Raw genomic sequence first — 21198 nt, 5'->3', positions numbered from 1 at the left:
TAGCTCTAGTTGTATATTCAGGATCGTTGTCCTGCTGAAAGGTTACCCTCTACCAAAGTCTCATGTCTTTAGCAGCATATAACAGGTTTAAATTATGTTGACAACTAAAAAGTATATTCAAACAAAAATTCATAATAACACATTAAATGAACTGGGTTGTGTTGAAAATTTATTTTACTAATTTAGGTCACAATGAATCAATTTCAGACTTATTTTTTCTAATAAGGATTGCTTGGATTTTAAATCAATTAATGGCATAATAAGTAATTATTCTTAGATGTATGCATTTGTCAAATGCATATTTTAACCTAGTGACATACTGACCTTATCTAATTATAGATTTTTTTCTTTTTTCGACTGTGGTATGATTGGCCTTCAGAATCTAAATTACTGCGAGAGTGTCAGTGTATAAAACAGATAATCTGAAAAAGTGAATGAAGATGAATAAACACAGAGACAGTGAGTCTCTGTTTGTGAAAGCATGTGTTTTGCAGTGAGTGCTGCACTGAATGCTATCATTGTCAGTGAAAAGATGTGGCAGCAACCTTCTTTGTGTTCCTCTAATGTACTCACCCATGGTTAAGGTTGCATCACAATTGTAACACATTGCTGAAACCTTAAATGGCAAAGGAGAATAGTTTCATTTACTGCTTAAAAAAAAGTTTAAAGAAGAATTTGAAGATGTGAGGCATTTCTGCCTGCCTGCCTCATTACCGTTTTGCTAGTCTCTCAGCATGAGACTCCCCCAAAACCTCTTATCCCGTTCCATCTTAGAGGATTACATCATTGTGGCTGTAAATTCACCGGCAGCATCCATCTGTCTGCAGACTTGCTCCCCTGTGTGCATGCCACTGTATGAATTTCTATGTAAAAACAGGTCAAAGAAGGCCTGAACTCACCAAATAAGCAGCAGCTTGAGTGTGTCCTGGAGGCGACACCAGCCATGCCTCCATGTGTGGTGCCTCCTCATCCACCATCAGTCTGTTTGCTCCTATGCTGCTCCCCACTCTGCTGGCTGCTAGCGATGTGTCTCTTGCTTCTTCCTGTTTCCTACTGCAAAGCATGACGGGAGCATCAGCCGTTGTCTCTTTTCTGTATGTGGATTGGCAGAGCCTTGAAGAAGGGAGGGGGAGAGAGGACAAGGGATGCGACGAGGGAGGAGGAGGGGCTGGTGCCTGTGGATGAGGATTACCATGGAAACAAAATTCCTGCAAGTCTTAGTGTTTTTATGCTGTGCAAATGATATGTAGTCTGGTTGAAACTGAAACCTCCATACCACACATGATTTAATAATAGTGGCTGCAAACAAAAATCTGCATAGTCCTCACAGTGTTTAGAAAAACATTAGCAACCTTGTAGATATTTCTGTTTTTTCGTCTTTCAGATCAAAGACAATCTGCGCAGGGAAAAGGAAGAAGCTCACAGCAGTGGAGATTGGGCGCGGTACAGGCAGACCAGGAACAGACTAACAAAAGAGATCAAAGCAGCTAAGAGAAGCTATATTGAGAAGCTTAAAAACAGCCTTTCTACTGGTGACACTTCAGCTGTATGGACCGGTCTGAGAAACCTGACTGCCTACAAGAGCCCCTCCACCCATCCTGAACAGAGTCGTCTCCTGGCCAACCGTCTGAATGGCTTATACTGCAGACATGACAAGAAGCCATTCACACCTCAAATCATCCCCTCTACATCCCATTCAGGAACAAATTCCTCCCATAAAGCAACCAACCCCCCCCCCCCCCCATCAGATCCTCTGCCTGCACTAAAGAGGTAGAGGTAAACAGAGGTAAACAGGCTCTTTCAGCGCATGAAAACGAAGAAAGCTGGAGGACCTGATAACGTCTCCCCATCATGCCTGAAAGCCTGTGCAAATCAAGTCGCTCCGATCTTCACAAGGATCTTCAACAAGTCACTGGAGAAATGTGAGGTCCCCTCCTGCCTCAAACGATCCACCATCATCCCGGTTCCCAAGAAACCCACCATCCTAGGATTAAATGACTACAGGCCTGTAGCCCTGACGTCTGTGGTCATGAAATCCTTTGAGCGGCTGGTGTTGAAGCACCTGAAAGACATCACAGGCCCCCTGCTGGACCCCCTGCAATTTGCTTACCGAGCAAACAGGTCGGCAGATGATGCTGTTAACTTAGGTCTACACTTCATCCTGCAACACCTCGACCACCCAGGGACGTACGCCAGGATCCTATATGTAGACTTCAGCTCGGCCTTCAACACCATCATACCAGACATCCTCCACCAGAAGCTCACACAGCTCAACGTCCCAGCCTCCACCTGTCAGTGGATCAACAGCTTCCTGACAGACCGACAGCAGCAGGTGAGACTGGGGAGCATCTTCTCCCGATCCAGATCAATAAGTACTGGTGCCCCCCAGGGGTGTGTTCTATCCCCACTCCTCTTCTCTCTGTACACAAATGACTGCACCTCATCGGACTCGTCCGTGAAACTCCTGAAGTTTGCAGATGACACCACTGTCATTGGACTGATCCAGGACGGTGATGAGTCTGCATACAGACAGCAGGTGGATCGGCTGGTACACTGGTGCGGTCGGAACTACCTTGAACTGAACCCACTCAAGACTGTGGAAATGGTGGTGGATTTTCGGAGAACACCACCCCCATACACCCCCCTCACCATCCTCAACAACACTGTATCGGCCGTGGACCACTTCAGGTTCTTAGGAACCACCATCTCTGAGGACCTGAGATGGTCTTCGCACATAGACACTGTTCGAAAGAAGGCCCTGCAGAGACTGTACTTCCTGAGGCAACTCAAGAAGTTCAACCTTCCACAGGAGCTGTTGGTCATCTTCTACACTGCCATCATTCAGTTTGTCCTGTCTTCATCCATCTCAGTGTGGTTTGGCTCATCCACAAAACAGGACAGGTCCAGACTGCAACGAATAATCAGGACTGCAGAGAGAATAATCAGAGCTGACCTTCCCTCCATCCAGGACTTATACAGGTCTAGGGTCAAGAAAAGAGCTGCTAAAATCTCTGCAGACCCCACACACCCTGCACATAAAGTGTTTAGAGTTTTACCTTCAGGCCGTCGCTACAGAGCACTGTTTACTAAAACCAGCCGCCACAAAGACAGTTTCTTCCCCCAGGCTGTTTCTCTGATGAACATTCAATAGAGTACAGAACAACAGCATACAGATGTTGCAAATGCACCTTTTGTATTAGATATGTGTATATTGTACATTGTAAATTGTAAATTTGTATATTCTGTAATGCAAAAACAGAACAAAAGAGCAAAGTGTACCGGAGTCAAATTCCTTGTTTGTATGCACGTACTTGGCAATAAAGTTGATTCTGATTCTGATTCTGATTAACTACACACTACTACTAATACTACAAAAGTTTTCAATTGCTGATTTCATTTATGAATTACTTGAAAAAACTGCTCAAACCAACCTGGCCCTGTGAGAAAAAGTCACACCCCTGTTCAATCATGATTGAACTGTAATTAACCAAGTTTTTGGCACAGTTACATTTTCCTCACAACACACAGACCTGCCAGACATGTCAGACATTCCATATCAAGGGATCACTTCAACCTGTCTAACAACAAGAAGTAGGCTAAAAATGGTTAGAAATTCAAGAAAAGATTAGAAACTAAATAATTAACATATCATCTCAGTCTGAAAAGACTTGCAAATTTATTTGGGACACTAGCAAGCCACAGTAAAGCCAGGATCCACAACCTTTCCAGGAGTAACAGGCACAGCAAAATTCCCTCAAGAGCTCATCGACAACCCATCCAGGACGTCGCTAAAGAACCCAGAACCTCTACACCACTGCAGACCTTACTTGTCCCAGTTTTATGTAATAATATTATTAAATAAATAACAGTAATTAAGAAGAAAAAAACTACACAAACGTACTTGTACTCGTTCTCGTCGTCTTCCGCTTATCCGGGACCGGGTCGCGGGGGCAGCAGACTCAACAGAGACGCCCAGACGTCCCTCTCTCCAGACACCTCCTCCAGTTCCTCCAGGGGGAGCCCAAGGCGTTCCCAGGCCAGCCGAGAGACATAGTCCCTCCAGCGTGTCCTGGGCCGTCCCCTGGGCCTCCTCCCGGTGGGACGTGCCTGGAACACCTCCCGAGGAAGGCGTCCAGGAGGCATCCGGTATAGATGCCGGAGCCACCTCAACTGGCTCCTCTCAATGTGGAGGAGCAGCGGCTCTACTCCGAGCCCCTCCCGGATGGCCGAGCTCCTCACCCTATCTCTAAGGGAGTGCCCGGCCAGCCTACGGAGGAAACTCATTTCAGCCGCTTGTATCCGGGATCTCGTTCTTTCGGTCATGACCCAAAGTTCATGGCCATAGGTGAGGGTAGGAACGTAGACCGACCAGTAAATTGAGAGCTTTGCTTTCCGGCTCAGCTCTCTCTTCACCACAACGGACCAGCACAGTGCCCCCATTACTGTGGCAGCCGCACCGATCCGTCTGTCGATCTCCCGCTCCATTCTCCCCTCACTCGTGAACAAGAACCCGAGATACTTAAACTCATCCACTTGAGGCAGGAACTCCCCTCCAACCTGAAGAGGACAAGCCACCCTTTTCCGGTCGAGTACCATGGCCTCGGACTTGGAGGAGCTGATCCTCATCCCAGCCGCTTCACACTCGGCTGCGAACCGCCACAGCGCATGCTGTAGGTCTTGGCTAGAGGGGGCCAGCAGGACCACGTCATCTGCAAAAAGAAGAGACGAAATCCACCGGTCCCCAAACCCGACCCCCTCCGGCCCTTGGCTGCGTCTAGAAATCCTGTCCATAAAAGTTATGAACAGGACCGGTGACAAATGGCAGCCCTGCCGGAGTCCAACATGCACTGGGAACAGGTCCGACTTAGTGCTGGCAATGCGGACCAAACTCCTGCTCCGCTCGTACAGGGACCGGATGGCCCCTAGTAAAGGGCCCCCGATTCCATACTCCTGGAGCACCCCCCACAGGGCATCATGAGGGACACAGTCGAATGCCTTCTCCAGGTCCACAAAACACATGTGAACTGGTTGGGCAAACTCCCATGAACCCTCGAGCACCCTGTAGAAGGTATAGAGCTGGTCCAGTGTTCCACGGCCAGGACGAAAAACACACTGCTCCTCCTAAAGCCGAGGTTCGACTATCGGCCGGACTCTCATCTTCAATACCCTGGCGTAGGACTTACCAGGGAGGCTGAAGAGTATGATCCCCCTGTAGTTGGATCTCATCCACCCCCGAAGCCCTGCAACCGCGGAGCTTTTTAACTACCTCGGTGACTTCAGCCTGGGTGACGAAAGAGTCCAACCCCGAGTCCCCAGCCTCTGTTTCCACCACGGAATGCGTGATGGAAGGATTGAGGAGATCCTCGAAGTACTCCTTCCGCCGCCCGATAATGTCCTCAGTCGAGGTCAGCAGTCTCCCGCCCCCACTATAAACAGTGTTGGCGAAGCACTGCTTCCCCCTCCCGAGGCGACGGACGGTTTGCCAGAATCGCTTCGAGGCCAACCGGTAGTCCTTCTCCATGGCCTCACCGAACTCCTCCCAGGTCCGAGTTTTTGCCTCTGCCACAGCCCGGGCCGCAGCACGCTTGGCCTCACGGTACCCGTCAGCCGCCTCAGGAGTCCCACAAGCCAACCACAGCCGATAGGTCTCCTTCTTCAGCTTAACAGCATCCCTTACTGCCGGTGTCCACCACCGGGTTCTGGAATTGCCGCCGCGACAGGCACCGCAGACCTTACGGCCACAGCTACGGGCAGCAGCATCGACAATAGATGCGGAGAACATGGTCCACTCGGACTCTATGTCTCCAACATGCCCCGGGATCTGGTCGAAGCTCTCCCGGAGGTGGGAGTTGAATACATCCCTGGCCGAGGGCTCTGCCAGGCGTTCCCAGCAGACCCTCACTATGCGCTTGGGCCTGCCAAGTCTGTCCGACTTTCTCCTCCTCCAGCGGATCCAACTCACCACCAGGTGATGATCAGTGGACAGCTCAGCCCCTCTCTTCACCCGAGTGTCCAAAACATGCGGCCGAAGGTCTGATGATACGACAACAAAGTCGATCATCGACCTCCTGCCTAGGGTGTCCTGGTGCCAAATCCACTGATGGACACCCTTATGTTTGAACATGGTGTTCGTTATGGACAATCCGTGACTAGCACAGAAGTCCAATAACAAAACACCACTCGGATTCAGATCGGAGAGGCCATTCCTCCCGATCACGCCTCTCCAGGTGTCACTGTCGTTCCCCACGTGGGCGTTGAAGTCCCCCAGCAGAATAATGGAGTCCCCGGGAGGGGCACTATCCAGCACCTCCGACAGGGACACCAAGAAGGCCGGGTACTCCGCACTGCCACTCGGCCCGTAGGCTGAAATGATAGTCAGAGACCTCTCCCCAACCCGAAGGCGCAGGGATACGACCCTCTCATCCACTGGGGTAAACCCCAACACGAGACGGCTGAGCTGGGGGGCAACAAGCAAACCCACACCAGCCCGCCGCCTCTCCCCGTGGGCCACTCCAGAGTAGAAGAGAGTCCAACCCCTCTCAAGGAGAGGGGATCCAGAGCCCACGCTGTGCATGGAGGCGAGCCCGACTATTTCTAGTCGATATCTCTCGACCTCCTGCACAAGCTCAGGCTCCTTCCCCCCCAGCGAGGTGACATTCCACGTCCCTAGAGCCAGCCTAAGCATCCGGGGATCGGGCCGCTGAGGTCTCCACCTTCGTCCGCCACCCAATCCTCTTTGCACCGACTACACAAACGTTCCTAGGCAAATACTACAGGCAAATACTACAGACTACACAAACGTTCCTAGGCAAATACTACAGTTGTCATGATTTGTGGGTGTTTTTGGGTTCTTCTTCTTCTTATTATTATTCTTGAGCAAGGGTCTGCTTTCTTTCTTCAGGATCTCGATGACTTGTTTTGAATGATGGAGCCAGGAATTCTGCTTTCCAGCAGAATATCTTGGAGGAGAATGTGGTCATCAGTTTGTGCTCCTAAGATCAAGCTGGTTTGTGCAGCAGGGTAATGATCCAAAGAATACTTGCAGGTCCACCTCTGAATGGCTAAAAAAACAAGATGGTTTTGGTGTGGTTTAGTCAAAGATTTGGGTTTAACTCAATACACAGACATAGACTGTGCATGTGAATCGTAGACCCTCCAATTTGTGACCTGTATGGAAGGATGGATATTGTCGGTAAACCTAGTATATCCAGTTGGATTCAGTGATTTTGCAATCTAGCCATTCCAAAAACAATTGAGACAATCCAGCTATCACCTGTTAAAGAAAAAATCCATTGTCCAAAGAAAAGCTGTGGTAGTAGTCATTTCCTGCAGGTCAGCCCTATTCTTTACGTGGCATGCTATCATAAATCTCCCAGCTTGTTAAGCTAACTACCTCCTTAGCTGTCGGCCAAGCAGCTTTTACTCAACAACAAGCTCTTTCTTATCTTGTATCCATAATCAAATGTAAAAAACAACAACAAACAGTATAAAACGACAAGTCTTGTTCCAAAAAAATGACTACCTGAGTAGAAGCCCGTTGTCTCGTACTGAACAAGAAATGGAAGAAATACCAACTAATGTGAGATTGCTATGTTCCAAAAAGTCTAAAGTGAGGTCCATAATGCAGGATGATGATATGTTCTGTATTGCAGTCCATGTGGTCCCCTAAGGAAGGTGTATTAGACATTTTCATATGGAACTTTTAAAGCATTTATTCTTTCATAAAATTCGAACATTTTCTTATCTTCAATATGCAAGTTTTCCAGCAGGATGTTAATGCTTAGTTTGACTTTTTGGCATTTCACAAGGTCCTCTGACCCTTTTTTAATTCATGAAGGGAATTCTGTGTTTATTTGTTTGAAAACAGACAAACCTCTAAAATACTTGATGACATTCCTTTAGAGCAACTCTACCGAGCTACAAGTGCTTCAGAAGAGTCACTCAAGAGTTAATATAAGGGCCTTATCCTCTACTCATTAACTTCTTGAGTTGGGATTTACTCCTTACCTGTTAGGAATGTGAATGTTTAAAGGGAGATTAGCAATATCATGGCAACATCAGACAGATCATTGCTCTTTAATCACATGATAAGACTTGGTTCAACTATTTCATTAAGGCTAGATGTTCAGATGTTCACAGAAACAACCTGTTGATTCAACATGTCTAATTTCTGACCTTTTTCTTCTCTGTGCTCTTCTCTAAATTAGTGCTGAGTGTGCAGAGTTGGGGAGGTTGTGTCCATGTAGCTCAATCCACTGTGGGGCCCAAGGAAGATGTAACTCATTACAAACAACATTTCCGATGAAAGTACACGCAGTAATCGTAATTTAGTTGAAAAGCTCCACTTCATAATTCCATACTTTTCCAGAGTCAAACAAAAAAGTTTTTATTCCAGTTTTTTTAAATTTTGAACACTTTTGTGCAAAGTATTTAGTTGATTTTAATGTTCCACAAATTAAACATCAAAATGCTGATGTTAACTTATAATTTGGTAAACTGGTTTTTTGCTACCTGTGCAAATTTAGATGAGCTATATTTGTCAAAATGGTCAAATCTGGACTGGATTAATCTACACAGTAAAGCACTGTATGATGCCTTTGTTTCAGATTGTAAACATTCATATAATCTCAGCTTCAATGCTGTAGCAAGTTGAGAACTTCAGACCCAGTTAATACTGTAATCTAAGAGATTCAGAGGTAAAAAAATATAAGGTTTTTGAATAAGTGTAAATTTTTCTACAGGTTATCATTCAGTTATAACAGAAAGAAGAAAACAATAACGTTAATTACTAAGTGTAACATGAAAAATTATTGTTTTGCTCTTTTGGTTAAACTTGTTTTCATTCTTCCCTTTTTCAAATTCTTTTCACTTTTAAAAGGCCTGTAAAATGCTCAGTTCTTTACATTTCACTCCTAATTTTGCAAGAATAGTTAATCAGTTTGGAGGTTAATTTCGCACATTTTCTATGATAACAAGGGAAAGCAGATGATGTCACTGAATTTAACAAAGTCTTTGTTGTATTTATCATTGTGAAAGATTAGTTCATTAAAACTGGCCTTTAGTTTCCTTAAAGACCCCCCATTTCAGACCATCGTCATCGACCTGAGCTCCCGCATACAGACTTTTATCAGCCGAGGACTGTTCCAGTTTCTGGTGCTGCAGCAACACCAAGTGGCAGTAAGATGGTGAGACTAACAATGTCAAAGTAAGACCTAATCGAGCTTTTTTGTTTATTCCAGCCTGTTTTCTCTACACTTATATATACATTCATAATGGCAGCTTTTTTTGTTTTTTTAAAAGTGCTCTACAAACGGTTTTCTCTGGACTTTTGCACGGCCAATAAACAGGCTCCCTTCAGACGTGCAGCACAGCATTAAGAGAAGAAGAAATAATTTAAACTTCAGGGTGTCTCCTCCTCCTCTAAACTTTCACTCTATGACATAACTTCTGGGACGTCTCTTTTGTATGCTGCTTTATTTTGGTATTGATCCCTTTTTGCTCTCCTTATTCAGTCTATTTCCTCATTTTAAGATTCCTTATGTTTTTGTTTTGTACTTATATTTTATTTATGCTCTGAGTTGCTGTCTTTAGTTCTCTGTAGATCTCAGTTCTTGTTTTATTTTTAAAGTCTTTCCATAGGCTCTGTGTATTTAATTTATATTTTTCTGTTGTTCCTGTTTCTGAATTTCTTTGGTTTGAATGGTGATTCATTCTTATGTCTTAGGTTGTGTCCTGTTTGTGGTTTAAATTATTTCTGGTTTCTGTGTTTTTGCTTCATTGTATCGCTGTGCTTTATAAGCAGTTGTCTCTTATTTCCTGTGTTTTACCTCACTTACTGCAGCATTTTCAACTCATAGCTGACATTTATTCTGCTAAATAGACCCATTTGTGTTCACACCAGTAATCACACTCCCCAGTATTTATGTCTCTCAGTTTCTGCCATTTTCTGCTGGTTTCTTTTGTTGTTTTTTTTCACGTTTTTCATCAAACCTCCACTCAACCTTTGTCCTGCTGTAGTTACTAGTTCTCAACAAACAACAAACTAGACACTATAGGATACATCTGGCTCAGAAATCTTGTTTGAACTGCTTTTCGAAAGGGAAGAGAATTTCGAAAAATAGACACTAAAATTTGAGATTGATTTGGCAAATTTATTTCTGTTTAGAAATGAATCACATATTTGCATTCACATGGCAGCGACTTCCTGTATGCTTCTGAGGGGAGCATTTGTCTCACATTGTTATTTCTCAACCAAAATAAAGATAACTCTTGTTGCACTGCTTTAGTTTAGCCTGACCTCTTACCTCTGTGTGGAATGAAGTTAGAAACTTTTTCTTTCCCCCAGTGGACCTATAGGCATATAGGCCTTGGTTCTCAAATAAATAAAACAACACTTTGGATCCGTACAAAGACAAACTATTGGCTCATGTAGTTAAAAATATATTTTCCCTTGTTAGCACCACATCAGTTAAACCAAAATTCAGCACTGGCTCTGTATTGCTGTGAGGCAAAGCCTTAGGATAAGATAAGAACCCACCAAACTGTTCCTTCTCTGATGTATCACTGGCTGGCTCCTTTTTATTTCTAATCAGTAAATGTGTTCAAAGATCTTTTCTCACTCCCATGGCAGGAGTTTTGTATGTAATTGCCACCTTGAAATTCTGTACCCACATAGGCTGATTGGTGAAAACCAGGCCAAACGGCGGTTAATAATACAAAGAAGAATGAATGGATGCTTGTTGCCACAGCTGAGACCCCAAAGAGAAATATTGTGACCACAGTCAATCCCCACCAATCTATCCCAGTTTAAGAAAATTAAACTGACTCTGGAGTGGTCATAAGCCTTGATTATTAAATTAACAAACAAGATTAAATTTATAGGAGGTCAGAAAACAAGCTGTGTTATAATTACACTGTCGCCAAATGCATGAGTGGGATTTTATTTGACAACAATGCTCAAGATACATACTGGTAAAAGCTAAAAAACACCTAAATAAAAACACCGTAAAATTTGTTTAATCTTTAGCCTTGGTAAAAGAAATATTCTTTAAAAGAAATATATCTTTATAATGTCATTTCCTGACCTTGGTTCAGGGCTGCAGGAGGAAAGTTGTTCCAGTTATGTTCTTTGTACTGATCATTTGATTTGATGACACAGCACCAAGGCACAAAATTAAATGCCAACTCAAAGAACTTGACTGGACAAACAGGTCCAACAAATAACTAGGTATATAGAATCCAGTTTTAAATAAAATAAATCCAGGTCAATTTAAGTGATTGCAATACAGTGTAATATGATTAGATTCAGAGCCAATTACATACAGTACAATTTAATCTGTGATACAACACAAATCAGTTATAGGTAATTTAATGCCCAGTGGTGAAAATGATCTGAGTAAGCCTAACCAACTGCATTGTTCACTTTCCAGCAATCCCTCATTCTGAGCAAGTATGTGGCGAAAGTTCCTTTTCAACAGGACGGACAGGGTGGAGACCTAGACAAAAGTAGTGGTCCATGAGTACTTTTAATGTGAAAGAAAAACAAAATGAACACAGAGTATAGGGGTGCAAAAGCTCTGTCAAACACTTTGTTTAGGAAGGAGATAAAGATGAACACAAACACAAAAGGACTGCACAGGAAGTACTTTCTGTGGGAAAGACAAATACAAAAAAGTACACACACTGTTAATAGTAGCAATGTTTATATTAAGGTCATTGTCGGGCAAATAAACACAGTTAAAACTGAAGCACTGAGCCAGCAATACTTTCAATGGAAAAGGAAAGCATACACATAGTTCATGGTTGTAATAGCTATGAAATAGCTTAGCTAATCAGTAGAACACAGGTAAACAATGAAGCACTGAGTTAGGAGTACTTTCTGTGAGAATATTGTGTCTATGTTTTTAAAAATTGTCTCCCGCCTCAGATTCCTTCTGGGTGGGAGTCCAGTAAATCTGAAACATGAATTAATAATGTCTGTGAGTGAAGAAGCGGACCTCCATCTCCTCTCTCAAACTTAGACTTTTATTACAAATCCTCACAATCATGAATTCTTATAATAAACTTTTCCCATTCACTGTAATCATGGTCTGGTGTTTTTATGTGACATTAATAACTCTCCACTTCAGTTGTAGAATGTGTTCTTATCGAGCATAACAGCAAGGAATAGGATCAAACATTTTACACACAGGTGTCTTTAAATATCCCTCATTTACATAGGGAAATACAATCTTCGTCAACTTAAACAACCTCCCAAACCTACATTGTTTTACCCATCCTCCCAGATTGTGGTATTATTGAGAGAACAAATCATGTTAACTTGTATAATTAAATTTAGACATATTTGAATGACCATGTTCGCTCCAAACACTCGCCTGTAGACAAGCTGTATATCTGCCAGCAAAACCCAACAGTGAAATTGATTACATCATGTTTGATTTGTTAAGTCCATCAGAGAGGATTTTCTTTTTATGTCAACCATTGGTGAAATGATTTGTGTCATTGTTTCTCCATTTTTTGGTTTAACGAACTGATTCACGTAGGGTTGCTTTTCCTGCTGCTGGATCAATCAGCTGTACCCACTCTGGTGTGGATTGAATGGAGGTAGAGTGGATTAAAAAAAGTTTACACAACCCTGTTGAATGTCAACTGAATTAGGCCATGATAAGTCATTTAAAAACCTGTTCACTTTTAGAACAAATAAATCAAATTTGAGGTAGAATATAACAAAATAAAAGCACTGCAATAACCTGGAGGCATACGTATGCACACCCTCTAATCAATACTTTGTTGAATCACCTTTTGAAATAACTTCAGCAACTAGTGGGTGTGCCCTAAATGGGACGACGATCTTCTTTGTTCTTCGTGTGTCTGAATTGGACTCGGGCAGCTTGAGATTCTCACGGTATGATAACCTTGAGTAAAACGTCATGGTGTCATGGTAGCACATTATTTTCATTGTAAATCTAAACAAATAAATATAGCATTAATCAAGTGCTTTTTTTTTTTTACTGAAAACCAACAATTATTCATACCCCAGCTGAAATAATGTAACATACTGACTATCAATGTTATATTAATGTTATTTTTATAGTTTATGTATTGATATTTTCACACATAGATTTCCACAAAAAAGAAAAATTAATCACCCATTAAGGAGAAAGCTAATAGTGCAGTAGTCTTCTTTCAGTCTGGAGCAACAGGTGGGAGAGGGGCAGCAATGCTTTACTCGATGCACAGCTTGGGAAACTCGGGTCACTCTGGAAATGTTTTGGTCTTTCATTAAAAGAAGCTTTAACCATGCAAACATTAACAGAAAAATGCTGTGGTTTTTAATAAGGATGCACAATATATCTCCATATCTGATTTTTTTTTTTACATATCGGTATGGGTCCAATAGGTGAAACTGGGCCAATATTAATAACCAATGTTTATTTCCATCGTGTTTGAGTTTCAGGAGAGGGAGGGGTTGGCAATATCAGCAGCGTCATTTTTCTCATGGTGGAAAATATTTTAGTAAATATTGGTTATTCACTATAAAAGCAATATTAATATCGGATATCGATATTGGCCCAAATCTTCAGATCTGGACATCCCTAGTTCTAAAACTAGTTCTTCTTTGGTATAGTTTGATACTGGGTGGATTTAGCAGATGCCTTTTCTTCCAAAGACAGCCTTCAGGCCCAACCATGTAGAAGAATGTGTTATGATGATGTGGCACAGAACCAACACTGGGCATCACCAAAAGAACAGTATACCCACAGTCAAACATGGTGGTGGCAGTTCCATGCTATGGGCTTTAACAGGAGTGTGTACACATTCAGTAGTTCATCTTTGTTCAGTTGGCATAAACTACTGAATGTTAGCTGTGTGTTTTGTCAGTTCCTGTAGAAGCCAGTAAATAAATGAAAAACCTCTGACTTTACTGGTTTAGACTGCTTATATTTTAGATATCATGTGTTTTTCATTCCTACCCCTTAGTGAATTTTGTGGATATTTTTTATCCACTAAATTTTAAGCTTAGATAAATGTACATGTTATTGATGCACAAACTTGTAATAACAACACTAGAAGTGATGTAATTGTTAAAAAGTGAACTATAACCCATTTATCGTTTTCTGAATAAATGAGTAAATTGAAGTTTGAAGCTGGGATTATTAAAAGATAAGCTGCATGTCCTCTGCTAGTGTTTTAGAAATCATTTTCTTTCCAGGTTTGCATGTTGTGTTCAGTGGGATACCACCTGTTCTCGTGCCACCGCTCTGAAAAGACCTGCCGTCGCTGGCTGGCGCTGGATTACGCCGGTATTTATGTGGGTATTCTGGGCTGTTATGTTCCTGGGATCTTCTACGCTTTCTACTGTAATCCTGTGAGTGTAGAGATATTCACATATTGAAGACATTGATTCTGCTGAGTTTTACATACTTTATTTCCTCATTTCCCTCCTCCAGTTTTGGCGACAGGTCTACCTGCTGACAGTGCTCTCCTTGATCCTGGCTATCTTCTGCGCTCAGGTCCACCCTCGATACCTCAGCAATGACTGGAAGGTAGTAAGGATGACGATCTTCTGCTGCGTGGCGGGCATCGATGTGATCCCTGCCTGCCACTGGATCTGGCTGAGTGAAGGATTTGCCTCTGAGATTGTGCAGGTGAGAAAGGAAAAACAGTGTTGTAGCAAATCAAGCAGCAACAAAAACAGCATTTTAAATGGAAATCTTAAATCCATTTTTTGCAGCTGTTCCTGCCTCGTGTGATTGTAATGTACCTGATAGCTGGATCTGCGTTCCTGTTCTATGCCACCAAAATCCCTGAGCAATATTTTCCTGGTGAGCTTTTCTTGTCTTTCATTTGTCTCTCTGTACTCTGATGTCTCTGTACTCTGATGAGAATTAAGGTCTTTTGAGACCATAAATCATCAAAGATTTAACTGGAAATTGTTAGAAGCACGTTGTCGGTAATTCAGACGCACTGGATTATTAAACTTCACAAATCTGTTGGATTAGTCAAACTTTAATCTAGGTCAGTGTGTTTAGTCAATTAAAATGTGTTTTCAATAAATCACCACTAGATGTCATTGCATTTAAGCTTTTACTTCGTTTCAATTCTTACTAAGGAAACTTCCTATTTCATATTTCCAAAGCCAAAGCGAATGAATAATTTTCTACACAAAGATATTACTGCTATAACATATTCACCACATCGTTAGCTTCATAGCATAAATGCCTAACTCATATTTTGGCGAATATGACTTAGGCATTTATGCTATGAGGTTAACAAAATGGTGTGAAGCATTAATAGAACAATGATGAACAATGCAGGAGGGGCTGAGATGTTTGGTTACAGCCAAATAAAATAATAGACAATAGGTTTGGCCTTTTTTACAAGTAGGTTTATGTCAGAAATGTTAAAACATGAATATTTAGCATCAGATCTAATTACATACAGTCTCATTCAATCCATGTTATAATGTAATGCAGTCGTATTTAGTGTATATTTGAATTTTAGCATGTTTAAAAATAATAATCCTTTAAAGAAACTCATTGCATCCCGAGCAAATATGTCACAAAAGTGCAAAAGAACCACTCCCTTTTTAGCAGGAAGCAACCTTCATCAGAACCAGGCTCAGTAAGAGCAGCCATCTGTTTGGGTTGTGAGGACAGAAAATAAAATAGAGGTGAAAAAACAGATAATAGAAGCCTCTTTTGTTTTTTTGCAAGTAGAATACGTTTTTGTTTCTGAACCGAATATCAAATACAGTCCAGATTCCTTACAAACATTGAAATAGCCCTTTAGTTTGGTGCTGAAAAGGAGAAAGCTAAAAATCTGATGCCATCTTCAGCATCATCTGTGAGCTGTGATTTACATCCATATTTGCTCACAGTGTTTGTGTCATTTATCCTTTTTTAGAAGCTGTGGCTACTGGACTGCTGTTATTAGTGAAACAAATCAATACACTACTTTTTATGGTGCTGTTTGTGTGGTGTGGCTCGCCAGAAACCCAACTCTGTAGAGATCTAGAGTTGAGTGTAGTCAGCAACCTCAATACCATTCAGTAAAATAATTGCCTTTATGTGGTCTTTTTCAATCCTCACTGGTCAGACATCACTAACTGAGACTGAAAACAGCGAACCGATGAATTTGATTTTAATTTGACTTTCCATTATAAGAAAAAGTCTTTCCAATAACATCTCTGATCTGCCGAGTGCCTTGAGATGACTTGCACTGAGCTGGTGCAATATGCACTGAATCAAATTCTAGTGTTTCAGTGGAATAAACCAGCTTTAATTTTGACTCCAATACAGACGGAGTTTATACCATCAGTTTATATATTAGAAGCATTAAACATTCTCATTTTAGTTGGTCTAAAGATTCAATATTTTCCACATTACACACCTTTCTAAACTGGAGCCATTTAACAATTACTAAATGCTGACGCATCGTCTCCTGACAGAGGTATTAGAGAATTAAATGATTGTATCTTGTGTCTTCAGAACAGTGAGCAGAAAAAGAAAAGCAATTCACCATTAGATCAAAGCATGATGCAGAAATGTTCATTGTTTTGTAGAAACAAACTAATATGTGATGTTTTTAAATTACATCATATTTTATGGTTTGGTATGTTTGTGTTTTTAAAAAAAAAATCAGGGATTCATGTGAATCGGATTTAACTCCCTGCATGAAATCTGCCTTTTGCCTGCATTTTTTAATCTTTCTGTATACTGATATTTTTATAAGAACTTGGGGGGAAAAAATAGCAATTCTTGTTCTTGGTGTTCATAGTGCATAGCAGTATTTTAGTTCTAGATTTTATGTGTAACCGGATACATGTCACTCATTGGATTCTATTTATGCTGTAATTTAAATGCCAGATAGTTACATCTAATCAGTGAAACACCGAACTTTAATGCCTTTACCATCTTGTTTTTACCTGCAGTCGTTCTATTCTGCACTGAATCAACTGGAGCTAAATGGATGCATTATAAAACACCAGTGTCAATTATCAGATGCTTAAAACATTACTCGGATATTGATTTCCAAGATTGGCACATTCCACGCGGCTTATTGCATATTCCAGATGTTATGTTTTTCTGGTAAAGATGTTAAATAATTTTGCTACTTGTTTGCTTCTGTTGGTTCAAAGAAAAAAAAGAGTCTCAATTCACATAGATTAGGAAATTCTAACATTTTCTCATCCATCCAGTGTCATTAGGTGGCTATAACATTAATGACAGCCTTTTCCTTTTAGTTATTAACATTTTCACCTATTTGCATGTGAGAGACTTGCAAACAGAGCAGAAAAAGTCTGTTATGCAAAATAAAACTGCTAAGCAGGCTCCTAGTCAAAATAGAAATTATTAAGATTATTAGGGAAAAATGGCGGTGCATGTGCACAAACCCATTGATTGTTCAACAGTATTTGGATTGCAAACCTTTTTTGTTGTTGTTTTTTTTGGTGCATTTGTGTGTCTCTATCATGTTTTCTCTGTGGAAAAGTAGTGATGACATTACGTATAAAAGCATTGCTTTTGTTGATATTGTTATTTTATACTTACACCCACTTTCTCAGGCTAAATCAAGAGCAACAGACTCAATCACAGAGCAGAATGATCACCCTCTCTGTTCTCACTGATAATCAAACCAGCGTTTGATGCTATAGATCCGGTTTATTCTTTTACTTTTGTTTTCATAATGCAGCTGAAACAGAGGAAACAATCACCACAACAATCACACTAAAGCAATCACATAAATTGGACATTATGTGTAGAGTAGACAGACTGACTCAAGCCTAGAAGCAGGGGAGAGTAGAAATGCTGGGTTTACATGGCTCCTCCAGTAAACAAGAGTGTATTTTTTTTTATTTCCCTCTACTGCCAAACGTATATTGATGTAATATCCTCTGGATTGTGTGTGCATGGAGAAATGTACAATATGTATATTTAGTGGCAGTTCCTGTTGGATAATATAAAGAATTCAATCTTTGTTTTATTTTATTTTGTTGAAAACATGTTGGCACTTCATGTGTAATTCCCTTGTGTTATTGCTGGCACCTTAGTTGTCTATATTTTTATGTTTAGGTTATAAACTGAAGAAATAGATTTAGAAATGGTGTAAGTCTGATCAAGATTACTAAAATTACAGATTATGACTGTAAACAAACGTAATCTTGCAAGGCTGTAATTTACAGGTGACAAGTTGTTAATCTAGACATTGATGGTGGGGGTTTCAGTTTGATGTGTCTGTACTGAATTAAACTATAAAGCAGATGCATCTTAATGAAAATACAGATGAAATCAAAAAGATGTGAAACGTTGCAAAAAAAACCTGTTTGCCACGCCTTCAGAATGTGGCTTTGATTAAAAAAAAGAAATATCACACAATGTACATTTATAGGCAACTGTGGTAAAAATGTATAAAAACCTTCTAATACTTTCATCTTTTCTTTGCAGCATAATTTGACACTAGAAAATGTAACCTTTTTATTTGATGTGGAAATTATCTTACTGTAAGAAATAAGACTTTAAGAAATATGACACACATAATAAATCCTATAAAACACACTTGCTAATACTTGAGCAGAATATTGAAAAACGTTTAATTAATAATTATGACTTTTTATTTCCTAGGGGTAAACATATGACCCAAAAAACAGGTTGATTTTTCTTAGCCACTTCAAAATTGGAAAGACAAGAAAACAAGTCAGAAAAGGGCTTAAAGAAAATGCCTACTTGACCAAATGTATCCATATCTATAATCAAGGCTATAATAAAAAATAAAAAATAAACAACTGGAACTGTGACACGCAAGGTTGGATGAGGATTCAAGTTTATTTCTGCCCCATAATCTACAAAACTCCCACTCAAACAACTGTAGCTCATTTATTACAGTGAGAATATGTCATTGCAATAAAAGATGAGTTTATATTAAGGCTTTTTTAATTGAAATCTTTACCATTGGTCCTCTGTAGATGACATTTCAATTTCACAAAAATTAGCTAAAAACAGAAATATATATGGGGCATTCATGCACCTCCCCATGTTGTTTGTAAAACGGTTTTTTCTGACAAATGTTTTGTCTAGAAATTTTAAAACACAACAATGAACGACCATTCACAGTCTCACACACATTAGGTTATATAATTTGGGCCTTTAAAATATGAAAAAGTTAAATGTATCTTGAAAATAATTTAATTTACTTTACTGCCTCTAAAATCTTTTAGATTGTTTTATAAAAAGCGTGTTCATCTTCTTGATGCAGCTTGAATAAGGCCAGTAGAAAATGGAAACTACCTAGATTCATTGTTTTCCTTCTTGAACAAAATGAGACCTGTTATTGTAATAAATGGCATACGTTTTTTTGCACATTTTCAATCCTACATCATTTGCCTTATCTTTGAGTAACTGCACTATATTGTCACTGTTTCTCACAAACTAGAACAAAGTATTGAAATGTTTTTTTTTCTTTTTTATTTAATATGAAAGAAAATGTGTGCACAATAAAAAGCCCTTACGGCTGCAAACTGCAGCACTATGATGCATTGACAGCTGCCAAAAAAAAAAAAAAACTATTTCCCCATAAACTGCTTATTTTTACTTGAATGATCTCTTGTGTGTTTGTGTTTCCTTGTGGTCATTTGTGGTAGAATGAAAAAGCACTGACCAATGAGACAAGATTAATATTTGTCTCAGTGCCTCTGTGAAAAGATATTTTTGAACAAATAAAGAGTGTTAAAAACTAAACGGTTTGGGTTTCAGAGCTGTTCTTTTGCCTCAGGCAGATTTGAAATCAGAAAAAATATGAGATAAATCAAGAAAATAAACAATTTGGTTGCGACAACATATATTTTGTGTCTCTATTCTTGAACATCAGAGGGCAGCACTTGCTCAGCTTTCAACTTTTTAAGATATTTGAAGTTGTACAGTCAGGGGAGGCATGTGAGGCAGTGCCTCGCCTGTCATCATGAGAAGTAAAATACTAGCAATAATCACAGAAAATCTGTGTCCATTTGACTGTTCTATAAACTTCTTTTCTATAGGATTTCAACATTGTTATGGTCAAAATCGCCAAACAAACTCCCAAAAGGTTACGGAGCCCAGGAACTTGTGCACAAAATACTATTTCGTAATCGTCGTCTTCCGCTTTATCCGGGAACGGGTTACGGGGGCAGCAGACTCAGCAGAGACACCCAGACATCCCTCTCCCTAGACATCTCCTCTAGCTCCTCCGGGGGGAACCCAAGGCGTTCCCAGGCCAGCCGAGAAACATAGCCCCTCCAGCCTCCAGCGTATCCTGGGCTGTCCCCTGGGCCTCCTCCCGAGGAAGGCGTCCAGGAGGCATCCGGTATAGATGCCCAAGCCACTTCAACTGGCTCCTCGATGTGGAGGAGCAGCGACTTTACTCCGAGCCCCTCCCGGATGGCCGAAATCCTCCCCCTATCTCTAAGGGAGTGCCCGGCCACCCTACGGAGGAAGCTCATTTCAGCCGCTTGTATCCGGGATCTCGTTCTTTCGGTCATGACCCAAAGTTCATGGCCATAGGTGAGGGTAGGAACGTAGACCGACCGGTAAATCGAGAGCTTCACTTTTCGGCTCAGCTCTCTCTTCACCACAACGGACCGGCACAGCGCCCCCATTACTGCAGCAGCCGCACCGATCCGTCTGTCGATCTCCCGTTCCATTCTTCCCTCACTCGTGAACAGGAACCCGAGATACTTGAAGTCCTCCACTTGAGGCAGGAACTCCCCTCCAACCTGAAGAGGACAAGCCACCCTTTTCCGGTCGAGAACCATGGCCTCGGACTTGGAGGAGCTGATCTTCATCCCAGCCGCTTCACACTCGGCTGTGAACCGCCCCAGCGCATGCTGTAGGTCTTGGCTAGAGGGGCCCAGCAGGACCAAGTCATCTGCGAAAAGAAGAGACGAAATCCTCTGGCACCCAAACCAGATCCTCTCCAGCCCTTGGATGTGCCTAGAAATCCTGTCCATAAAGTTATGAACAGGACCGGTGTCCAGCATGCACCGGGAACAGGTCCGACTTAGTGCCGGCAATGCGGACCAAACTCCTGCTCCGCTTGTACAGAGACCGGATGGGCCCTAATAAAGGGCCCCCGATTCCATACTCCTGGAGCACCCCCCACAGGGCATCACGAAGGACACAGTCGAATGCTTTCTCCAGGTCCATAAAACACATGTGGACCGCTTGG

At 41.4% G+C, this 21198-nt stretch overlaps 2 protein-coding genes across 7 annotated transcripts in view; one reads left to right on the top strand and one right to left on the bottom strand.

The window, feature by feature from the left end:
• The window catches only part of LOC124873061 (sulfate anion transporter 1-like), a 45286-nt gene extending 44226 nt beyond the window's left edge, over positions 1 to 1060 (bottom strand). For 3 of the 6 annotated variants that reach the window (XR_007039429.1, XM_047373543.1, XM_047373542.1), the window contains exon 1: positions 900 to 1060. Coding sequence is in view for 5 of the 6 variants with exons in the window: in XM_047373543.1 (XP_047229499.1) it covers positions 900 to 970 (71 nt within the window). In the remaining variant the exon portion in view is untranslated. The remainder of the gene's footprint in view (positions 1 to 899) is intronic. The other 3 variants (XM_047373545.1, XM_047373544.1, XM_047373539.1) reach the window with 2 other exon arrangements.
• Positions 1061 to 12558: 11498 nt separating this feature from the next.
• LOC124873065 (progestin and adipoQ receptor family member 3-like) lies at positions 12559 to 15140 on the top strand. The gene is made up of 4 exons (XM_047373555.1): positions 12559 to 12603; positions 14213 to 14368; positions 14451 to 14648; positions 14735 to 15140. Exons 1-4 carry the CDS (start codon positions 12598 to 12600, stop codon positions 14864 to 14866), a joined length of 492 nt encoding a protein of 163 aa, XP_047229511.1. The 5' UTR covers positions 12559 to 12597; the 3' UTR covers positions 14867 to 15140.
• The last annotated feature ends 6058 nt before the right edge of the window (positions 15141 to 21198 follow it).

The sequence above is a fragment of the Girardinichthys multiradiatus genome, chromosome 8, assembly GCF_021462225.1.
Source record: "Girardinichthys multiradiatus isolate DD_20200921_A chromosome 8, DD_fGirMul_XY1, whole genome shotgun sequence".
NCBI classification, from domain to species: domain Eukaryota; kingdom Metazoa; phylum Chordata; class Actinopteri; order Cyprinodontiformes; family Goodeidae; genus Girardinichthys; species Girardinichthys multiradiatus.
This window is presented reverse-complemented; position numbering and strand designations above follow the sequence as displayed.

Bases quoted from the DNA above. Each gene is read 5' to 3' on its own strand.
- LOC124873065 (XM_047373555.1), top strand. The intron at 14,369-14,450 runs GTGAGTGTAGAG...TCCCTCCTCCAG, and splicing joins ACGCTTTCTACTGTAATCCT to TTTTGGCGACAGGTCTACCT. The intron at 14,649-14,734 runs GTGAGAAAGGAA...CATTTTTTGCAG, and splicing joins TTGCCTCTGAGATTGTGCAG to CTGTTCCTGCCTCGTGTGAT.